General features: G+C 45.5%; 1 protein-coding gene across 1 annotated transcript; it reads left to right on the top strand.

The window, feature by feature from the left end:
- Nucleotides 1-4,007: 4,007 nt before the first annotated feature.
- Nucleotides 4,008-8,818, top strand: DYNLL1 (dynein light chain LC8-type 1). The gene is made up of 3 exons (XM_044444243.1): nucleotides 4,008-4,193; nucleotides 6,977-7,114; nucleotides 8,492-8,818. The coding sequence occupies exons 2-3, from the start codon at nucleotides 6,983-6,985 to the stop codon at nucleotides 8,627-8,629; spliced, it is 270 nt and encodes an 89-aa protein (XP_044300178.1). The 5' UTR covers nucleotides 4,008-4,193; nucleotides 6,977-6,982; the 3' UTR covers nucleotides 8,630-8,818.
- The last annotated feature ends 1,521 nt before the right edge of the window (nucleotides 8,819-10,339 follow it).

The following is a 10,339-nucleotide window of genomic DNA, read 5'->3' as shown; positions in this document are numbered from 1 at the left end:
TGGTTTTGGTCCCAGCAGAGGCAGTAGAGCAACCAAATTCCCAAGGCAGGGGGAAATGCTCCTTTCCATGACCCCACCCCCTCTGGCATCTCTTGCAGCTCCCCGCCAGGTGTCCCTCACCCACCTTTGGGTGCCCCTGCTTGCACATGCTCGCCATGCCCGGGCGCGTCCTGGATCCTGCAGCGCTCGCCTTCCAGCATCCTTCTTCCTCTCTATCGTCTTCTGGTTTCAGCGGAGCGCGCTTCTGCGGGCTGGAAGGCTGACCCAGAAGGAGAAGTAGGGGAAAAGCAGCGTTCCGAGCCGAGTAGCGCCCTCACAAGCAGCGCAGATACACACGCAGCCCACAGGCACTATTTTAATGCTTTTTGCTGCCAACCTGCTACGCCGGACAGGGCAATTCACAATCACATGGAAAAATTCATCAAAAAACGCCCTGGTTATGGTAAGTCAAAACTCCTGATGCACACCTTTCCATTCATGCGATAGAAGTGATGATGCTTGTTCATGTCTGGAAGGCCTAAAGCTGGTGCTTGCGTCAAGGTTCTCTTCAAGGTGATGAAACTTGGAGTCAGTCTCCAGTCCCTCAAAGTGATCAGAGTCCTTCTCTTCAACTGCTTCATGTAGGGGCTTTGCAGTTCCCCAAGCTGTGGGATCCAGAGCCTGCAAAAACCAGCCATGCCCAGAAGCTGCTTCCTAGTAGCTGAGATGGCCAAGCAACTAATGGCCCCCCCAGTGGCCTGGCAGAATCTCTGTCTTACCTTAGGTGACAATGGATCCCAGGTATCTGACCTGCGTCTTTCCTCCTTCTCCAACTACTTTTAGCCTCCCTCCATTCTTTTGCCTAATTTAATTTGTCAGCACAAAACATATGTCACCTGAGTCCATCAAAACTTCACTTCCCCCATGCTTCACAAAGGGGTTCAAGGGGGGGACATCACCTCATCCCCTGCTCCCCATCAGTCACTCTCTGCTTCACTCTCTTCCCCTACCACCATCTGGGGTGCCTGCTCCAACCGGGTCCCCGTTCTTTTCCTGGGACCCTCTTCCTTCCTTCCTCTTACAGTAGCACACTGATCTTTCTCCAGCCCAGCAGCAGCCAATCCAGACCTGGGGCACTTGCTTTGGCAGAGCCCCTGTGGCAGTCCCCGGCAGTCCCCTTTGTATTTTTGCTTGGTCCAGAGCCCATCGCTGCTCAGAGTGTAACCTGCATCTAGCGCCTCATGGTTGGCCAAGCCTTATGGCCAAGTCCATCTTGTGGATCCCAGAAGCAAATTAAACAGAAAACCTGACAGGAGAAGAGATACTCACCAAGTCAATGGCTGGTCCCCCAAACCCCGGCCTCACACTCAAAATGGTATCGCACTTAGTCCCCTCATAGCCGAGGACTTTCCCCTCTTAAGACAAACAGGTCTCATGCCAGCCAGAAGGGTGTTACTGGTTACTCCAGGACCACCACCCTATGTAACCAAGACAAGTCAGACCCATGTTGAGTGCCAAAATTGTTGTCCACAAAAGTGTGTTTCAGTCTTGGCATGCACAATAGCCATCAAGCATTCCAGGGATTTGAGGTGAAAAAGCTTTATTCTGCAGAAAAAGGTCTCCATGCCCAGAGCAGGCAAAATGGAGCCCCAAGGAAAAAACAACTTCCCTGTTTATCACATTTTACAGGAACGCAAACTGGTGCTGCCAGAGTCTTGGCTTTCAGCATCACAGAGCCACCTCCTTCCTAAAGTCATGTATGGGCACATCCGGGGGAAACTCGGGTCTGTCCTTCGTAAGGGTGCACTGTAACTGGTCTGTGTTTCCCCAAAGGGCATTAGAGAGACCAGTGTTAAGGATGCTCTAATGAGGTAGATCTACTGAAAAGCATCTCAGAGGGCGGCAACAAAAGAGGAGGCTTTTTTGATGCAAGATCACCACCTCTTCCACAAGCCAGGAAGCTTACATGGTACCCATCTGCTATCTTTTTGGTACCAGGTTAAGACTGTTTTGTTCTCCCAGGCTTTAAAACTCTTTTAGTGTTTTCAGTGATTTATTATTTTAGCTCCTGCTTTATTAAGTTTTATGCCTGCATTCTTTCTCTATTTTTAAGTTGTATTGCTTACTTTTTTGTTTTATATTGTTGGTTTTATTGTGAATTTATTTGCCTCTTTGTTTTGTCATTGTTTTATACAATGTCTAGAAAAGGGTATGGAGTGTTTAATAATAAATACATAAACAACATTTGAATTTATCCAAAGTTCCCACACTGTTTGAATCTCTAGAGAACAGATGGACTAATGTTCAACATAAAGTAATTTATTATCCTCCTGTGTTTCACCAATTCCACATATTGGTGTTTTCATTAAGCGATCCACTAGGATCACACGTTTCCCCCCTAATGTGAAGGTAGACAGTTTTTTTGCCCCAGGGTGCATCATTACCTTACACTGAGATACACCAAATCACACTTGTCATTTTGTTGCCTGTTTGGAGAGATCATCTTGGAGCTCTTCTCTGGGTGGTTTGTTTTCACTGCCCTTAATAATTTGGCATCATCCACAAGCTTGGCTAACTCATTCCTCAGCCCTGGCTTCAGAGCACTGATGAACTAACCAACCAGTAACAATCCCCTCCTGATACACCTCATTCACTGCCCACGCCCCCAGCCTTGTAAAAACCACTTACATTTTCCTTCTTTTTCTTTAGCCAATTACTAATCTATTTTTTAAAAACCAGAATGCTTGCTGTCATAACGCAGTCTTACATGGAGATGTGGCTCTGCTGAAATACACTTGTGTGCGCTGATGTGAATGCCTAAAGGATTCACAAAAGAGCACACAAGTGCATTCATTTTGGGGAACCTAAGCCCTGGGGCTCCAGTTGGACCTTCTGGGGGATCCCCAGATATTCACAAAACTTTTCCCCTAGCCCCAGATCATTTTGTGGGTTTTTTGCCTTTTGTGCAGTTTTCCCCATTCTGAAAGCTTGAGAGGTACTTTGCCTTTGGTCCTACCCACCACTGTAGGGTAGAGTTGGAGAACTGATTTTGGCTCCCAGGCTGAAATTGGTTCCTCATCCCTGCACTAGGTTGTAAATCAAATGCAATCAAATACACAAACGCACAAATGCAATCAAATGTTCAAAGGCAGAACTGCAGAGGTGGCCAGTATCCCCCTTATCAGGCAAGACCATACATTTGTCTTCCAAGTGCCCTCCAGGCTTCTCAGCACAGAGAAGAGCCTAAGCCACAGACACAGCAACCAGCCATCTCCTCCAAGGCAGGACAGTGGCCACAGATGGAGGCAGGCAGGCTGGCACCTGCCAGACATAGTACCTTGAATCCTTAAGCCATCTCTTTTATATATGTATTTGGTATTCCATTTATATCCAAGAAACCCAAAGGGGCTTACATGACCTTCCCTGCTCCTCACAACAACCTGAGAGGCGTGACTGGTCCAAGACGAAAGGCACTGTAGTTGAAGAGCTGTTAGGAGGCGTGCAGGGTGGGGGCTCTTGAAAGCAGGACACACTTACATGGTGGAGGGTAACAGCGCTTCCTGCCTGAGAAAATAGCAAGACCACTGTCTAAAACTGGGTGGTTGAGCGGGGCCGAAATGCCAGATCTGCAGGGCCCCATGTCAAAGCTCATAACCCATCTGCCGTCGTGGCTCGCACACCTCGGCAAACTTGCGACCGCATTCTGCACATGCTCGGAGAGACGCGACCCTTTGGTCTTTCATCGACGCCCCCTGGTGTTCCGCGCTGGCTGACGTGCCTCAACTCACTCGACGCCAGGCCGAGCGCTGCCGGGGCCGAGGGAGACCTGCCGGCCCGTCTCCACGGCAACGGACGCCGCCGCGGTGCATGCCGGCCCGCAACAAAATGCCACAATAAAACTCTACGGGAGGCGGAGCGGGCTGGCCAATGCGGCGCGAGGCGTATTGTTGTCGTAACCAATGACCGTTGCCGGCGGAGGAGGCTGGGCGCGGCTGCCGGCGGCGGGGCGCGAGGGAAGAGCGGGAGCGGCCGGCCCGGTGGCATTCGAAGTCTGGCTGTCGCGGGCGAGGGGAGCTGGGCGGCTGAGCGCGCGCGGGCCTCTCCTCAGTTCGTTACGCGACGGGCGAGCCGGAGGAGCGCCGAGGGGTCAGCTTGCTCGTCCGCTCCACCAACATCCCTTCCCGCCGTCCTCGGAAGCAGCCCAACAGCACACGGTGAGGGGCGCGGCGGGGCCGTTCGGCGCGGAGCTGCCCGAGCGAGGCCGCCCCACGCGTTCGGTTCGAAGGCAGTTGAGGATGCGAGGAGGGCGCCTGGCGAAATGGGGCGGCGGCTCGACTGGCCTGGGGGCCCCGGGGGCGCCGCCGCGGCGCTCGCGGCAAAGGCGCCGACCGACCGCCCCCGCGGGGCCTCGCTTCTGAGCAAAATGCCCGGGAGGCGCTCCGAGTGGGCGGCGGGGCGCGCGGCATCGCGTAGTCCCCGCTGCCAGCGACGCCCGGGAGGCTCCGCTTGGAGCGGCGCGACTCTTTTGGTGGCTGCGCTTAAGATTTTTTTAAATGAAGGAGTTCTCAAAAGAAATACACGAACGCTTTTAAATAGCATCGTGGCTTACTAATGTGCAGGACACCGAAGCCAGTAAAGACCCCAGCCAGACTTGTAATATGTTGGCTGTAAAGAACTTGTAAAGGGAAATCACCGTGAAAATAAATTTTCGTGTGGGTTGGGAGGTATTTTCGAAGCTACAGAATGGGGGAGAGCCGCTTGCTTTATTATTGCCATGGTTGTTGCTACTGCTGCTGCGAATATACTAGGTACTATGGACCTTTAAAAATTGCAAAAGGTCTGTATTTTGTGTTGGGGGTGTGTGCAAGAGTGAAAGATATAATTAAAATGCATAGAAAAGTTGTGTGGGTATAGCAAGGGTTCTTGGATACGTGTGGTTAAAATGAGCAGATAGGGGTATGAGTAAATGCTTAATGTGATAATACCCTTGCCAATAATCCTACATTTATACCTAGATTTTCTTCCTCTTGCAAGAAATCCAAGGTTTCCCACTACAAGATACCAGGATAGTAGAGAGGAAGATGAGTAGAGAAAAATTCTGAGGCAGGCATGGTGTTCCAGGAGAAAGTGTGCATATTGTGAAGGCCATTTGTGCAACTTTTGAAGTAGAACTAATGTCTGCCTAGAGTTAAAGTTGTTTATCACACCTGGACTCCTTATTTGTACTATTTATTTGGGTCTCTCTGGACAGAGATCTGAATATGCCTTAAGTAAAAATACTTCTTGAAATCCCTTAATGTGTTAGACACTTGTGCAATATTTTTAAGCCCTCATTTGCAGTTGAAAAACTAATACAATACACAAAAAAGAATAATAAGAAGAAAGGAACTGTAGCTTAGGCGCTGTTAAGAGGCGTGGTGAAGGTATGGCTCTTGAGAGCAATGCAGTTATATGGAAAAACAGTGCTTCTGCCTGAGAAGATAGCAAGGCCACTCTCCGTTTTCCTTTCCCGCTCCTCTGAGGAGCTAATTGATTTGGAGATGTTCACTGAAAGGGTTTATTTCCTCCCTGAATGAAAGAGAGGCTAACATTGGAAGGAGCTAAGGAAAGCTAATTGGTGTTTAGAAGCATTATGTTAGAAATTACTGGAAAACTACTGGAATGTTAACTGTGGGTGTTAGGTTCCTTTCCATAGTGAAGGAAGCCAGATGGAGCTTTCTTTTGTGATAGTTAACATGGAAAAGGGATGGAACAGGGCTGGGTAAACTAATTTTGTGTTGTTAGTATTGGAGAATGTTAGAGGAAGAAGCACGTTAGGGTCTATTAGAAGTGATATATTAAAATATTATTTCAATGATGGGGATGGTAGGTATCTTTTGTGGGTTATTGGTAGGGCCATTACCTGGTGAATAAGCTTTCCATTAGAATGGTAATACATTAAGTTGCATTCTGGGGCAGGGACTTAGACATCTGAACAGTTAAGTGGTGTTCTTGTTATACTGTAAGGTACACAGTCCCAAAGTGTTTATAATAATATGTGCTTCATTCAAGTTTCTCATTTTAGTAATATGCAAGTAGCTCATTTAACCCCCAAGATTGAGTTTGTGTTGTACTGATGTATATGCAAATTAAAGGCAGAAAAAGTTTTCAATACCTTGATTGAATCTGCCAAAACAATGGGTGGAAATCAATTGATGTTCTGCAGCTGTACTGACTACCAGGCTAAAGAGAGAATGTGTGTCTCTAAAACAGGGGTCCTCAAACTTTTTAAACGGGGGGCCAGTTCACTGTGCCTCAGACTTTTGAGGGGGTGGACTATAGTTTCAAAAAATATGAATGAATTCCTATGCACACTGCACATATCTTATTCGTAGTGCAAAAAACAGGAAAAAACAATACAATGAAGAACAATTTTAATCAACATAAGCTTATTAGTATTTCAGTGGGAAGTATGGACCTGCTTTTGGCTAGTGAGATGGTCCGTGTCCAGTTCCATATTTGCTTCTCCTGTATTCAGAGCCAACCCATGTGTGCAATGGGGGGAAGAGGCGGCACATGCGTAATTCACACTGGCAAGACCTGCACAGCAGCAGGAGCTGGCCAGAGCCAGCAGAGAGATCCAGCGCACATGCAGTTGAAGGCAACTGTCACGATTTGGCATGTGTGCCGGCACTCTGCTAGTCTCCGAAACTGAAAGTGTTTCAGAGTACGTCTGTGCCAGCTCAGAGCTTTTGGACTTGTTCGGAGGTCGTTTTCTCCAAACGAGTCCGAAAGCTCTGAGGTGGGCCAGGTAAATGACCTTGGTGGATCGTATCTGGCCAGCGGGCCGTAGTTTAAGGACCCCCGCTCTAAAAAAATTGATGGATGCATCTGGAAATTGGATGCCTCCAGGAAGAACTGATGGCTCTGCCAGCACCAGTGATCACTTCTAATTTAGCCCATCATTTATTTTTTATTTATTTATTAAAACATTTCTATGCCGCCCCTTGCTTCATAGGTAACCATGAGTGATCGAAAAGCTGTGATCAAGAATGCGGATATGTCTGAGGAGATGCAGCAGGACTCTGTGGAGTGTGCTACACAGGCCTTGGAAAAATACAACATTGAGAAGGATATTGCCGCCCACATAAAAAAGGTAATTCCAAATCATTGCATACTGCTAGTCTAGAATTCTCAATATAGAGAAGGTACTGTCAACAGGAGAATCTAAACACATGAAACTGTGCCAACAGACTTGCTAATTGGCAAAAGGGTGAGCGAGAAGAGCGTTCTGGTCTGTTATGGAAGAACTGGCACTTTTCTACAGCTTCCTCACAGTCTGTTCACTGTGGGTGGTTCAGCTGCATATCTGTGTTTCTGAGTTAATCCTACAAGGTTGCCAAGTCTTTTGCACTTGGCTGAGAACACAAGACTGTATGAAAGCATATTCACTTCTTTAAAAAGCCAGAGGGGAGTACATAACCAAAAAGCAAGATACTGAGATTGCCTTGCACAGATTGAGTGGCATTAGCAACAATTCTTAAAACCTGATGCATAACAGTTATGTTTAGGATGAATAAGACAGCACATTGATTTTGTGTGGTACTATTGCTAAACAATGACTTCGTGCTATACAGCTGCTATGCTAGTACCTCAAATGTATAGTCTAGCACAAATTTCAGGCCGTCATGTTAAGATGTACGTAAAACACACAAAGTTATTTCCTCACAACTTATCAATATAAATCAGTAAAAAATGAACAGTTCTAGGCCTCTTCAAGGAAGGATCATCAGTGCCTTAAAATCTTTATCATTTTGAACATGGCCATTCACAACATTGTCAAAATACAGGAAGATAAGTGGACAACTGATCTCCCTCCCCACTAATTTTGTTGAATTGTAACTCATGGCATTCCTTACCATTGGTGATGCTGGCAAGGCTGATGGGAGTTGTAGTCCAACAACATCTTGAAGGCCTCAAAGTACCCATGCCTGTTCTAATGTATACATATTATGAAAGACAATGATTGTAAACACTGTAAAGTAATATTGTGCACCATATCTTGAGGATTGTCCGTGAAATTTCAAGACTAGATTTCTTTCACCACTATTTTATAGAAGCCTCTGTGTTATTATGCATCTCTTGCAAACCATGAATTAGACAGTTTTCATAATGGTTTGTTTGGTAATCACAGATGTATTTTGCAGTGTTCTCAAGGTTCAGATTGACATACATTATTTCTAAATGTTGCCATTTTAGGTTAACACAGTTTTAGATGGTTGGAAATAGCACTGTAGTATTAGGAGTGTTTTTTCCTCCCATTATTTTCTGAAAGCCTGTGAGATTGCATGGAAAGTTCTTGTAGCGATTCTCCATGTACTTCAATGGTGTAATAAAAATGCACATTCATTATATGGCCCAGCCCAAGAGATTAGAAAAAGCAAACTCTTTTCAGTCCAGGAATACTGAGTCTAAGAGACTGAATGGAGGGGGTAAAAATATGATACTAAGACCTTAAGTGATTCTCTTTCAGGAGTTTGACAAGAAGTACAATCCTACTTGGCACTGCATTGTGGGACGAAATTTTGGCAGCTATGTGACTCATGAGACCAAACACTTCATCTACTTCTACCTGGGTCAAGTTGCTATTCTCCTCTTCAAATCCGGTTAGAAAATGGGACTGTTACACCCACATATGCATTTGGTTACAGGACTGCACGCTAATTCCAAATAGACTGAAGTTGTCAGCCTCCCCCAGGGAACACACCTTGATCTTCAAGCCTTTGTTTTAACGGACAGGTACTCCTCTGTACCAATTTGTGTTTTTGTTGTGGCCATAAAAAAATAGCAAAAAAGTAAACTTGTATGCATTTTCTTTCTTTTAAAAAGTTCCTTTTTCTAATAAACTGTTGGTCATATTCAGCCTTTAATAACTCTTTCTACTAGTACTATATTTAGCCTACTTCATTGCAGACTTAAACTGCCAAGATTTGGCTAAACTAGATTCTTCCAAAGATTAAACCCAAAATTAATGTGCTGTTTGCTTTTGGCAAAATTATTGTATCAGTTGAGCTAACTTGGTGACTCCTTCCTTAGTGTTAGTATATTCTGAGATCAGATTCTGAGCATATTTACTTGGAAATATATTGGCCTCAGGTGGACTCTCTAACAAGCATACTCCATGTACAAGTGTCACAAGGAAGTCCCACTTTATTCATGAGGCTGTTCCCAAGTAGTTGTGCATAAGAGGACAGCCTATGGTGGGGGTCAACACAGGGGCAACTAAGAGTGCCTTTTAGTTTGTGGGGTGCGCTTCCTGAATGTTTAATACAATACAGCAGGGAACCCCCATATCTGTGTTGATTGGTTCCAAGCCCCCCAGCAGATGCCTGAAACTGCTGATAATCGTGAACATTATATATTATATACAATAAATCTCTTTTTCACAGTTTCATTTCTTCTTACCTTAGCATACAATTCTTTCCCTATGAAAGCAAGAATTTTTGCTTACAGGAAGCATTTTATGACCTCTCTTTTGGCTGAGGTCAAATGCAGTAACTGAGCCAGTGGAAACAGCGGCCCTGTTATATAGTAACTATGAGTTTTGAGGCATGTTCCAGGCCATGAGATTCTTCTCTCAGTGTCACATCAGAAATCTTTCAGACATGGTATATCACTTGGTACCTAAATTCTAACCAAAGAGTAAGAAAGTTTCTTCAGCCCAAGGGCCAAATTCAATTTTGGAAACACTCGGGATACACTGAGGGGTAGGACTCAATACAAGGAAGCAGGGCAAAAGGCCATAATGTACCTTAAAGCCGTTTCTGCCAGGAACTTTGCCTGAGAGGCATGCCAGCCCCTTAACATGCAGGTAAACCAAACAATTTGTGTGCTGGGAGAAGCTATGACCATCTGATGGATCCTGGGTGGCTAGAGCTTCCTGACATGGTTTAGCCAAATGTGATCAATATGGTATGTCGGACTTCTTTTCCTGGCAAGGAGTATGGTTTATCTTTGAAGTTGCTCTTCCCACTTGCTTCAGTAGGCAAGGCCTATATACAAATAAAACTTGTGGGATTTTTTAAATTCATGTTTGGGAGAAGCCCTCCCAGTTTCAGGATGAAACTCATCATAATACTGATTCTACACTTAGCTCCATTCTTCCAACTCATGCAGGGAGTGTAACTTTCGAGTGACCCTAACAGTATAAAACCTACCAGTAATTACCTATTTTGCTAAAAATCCTCATTGCCTACACCGCATTGCATGTAGAAAATGAACAGTGCAGTGGCTTGGTAAAAATGTAGGTAAATATAAGCACAGTTAAAGAGCAATGGCAATGTCTTGTATTAATAGCAATTGCCACTTTAATTTTCAATTA

The sequence above is a fragment of the Varanus komodoensis genome, unplaced genomic scaffold (assembly GCF_004798865.1).
Source record: "Varanus komodoensis strain SLA01 unplaced genomic scaffold, ASM479886v1 scaffold44_3, whole genome shotgun sequence".
NCBI lineage: Eukaryota > Metazoa > Chordata > Lepidosauria > Squamata > Varanidae > Varanus > Varanus komodoensis.
The sequence above is the reverse complement of the archived record's forward strand: the minus strand, read 5'-3'. Positions and strand labels throughout refer to the sequence as shown.

Coding starts and splice junctions, on each gene's coding strand:
- DYNLL1 (XM_044444243.1), top strand. CDS start 6,983: ATGAGTGATCGAAAAGCTGTGATCAAGAATGCGGATATGTCTGAGGAG. Junction 7,115..8,491: donor TTGCCGCCCACATAAAAAAG/GTAATTCCAAAT, acceptor ATTCTCTTTCAG/GAGTTTGACAAGAAGTACAA.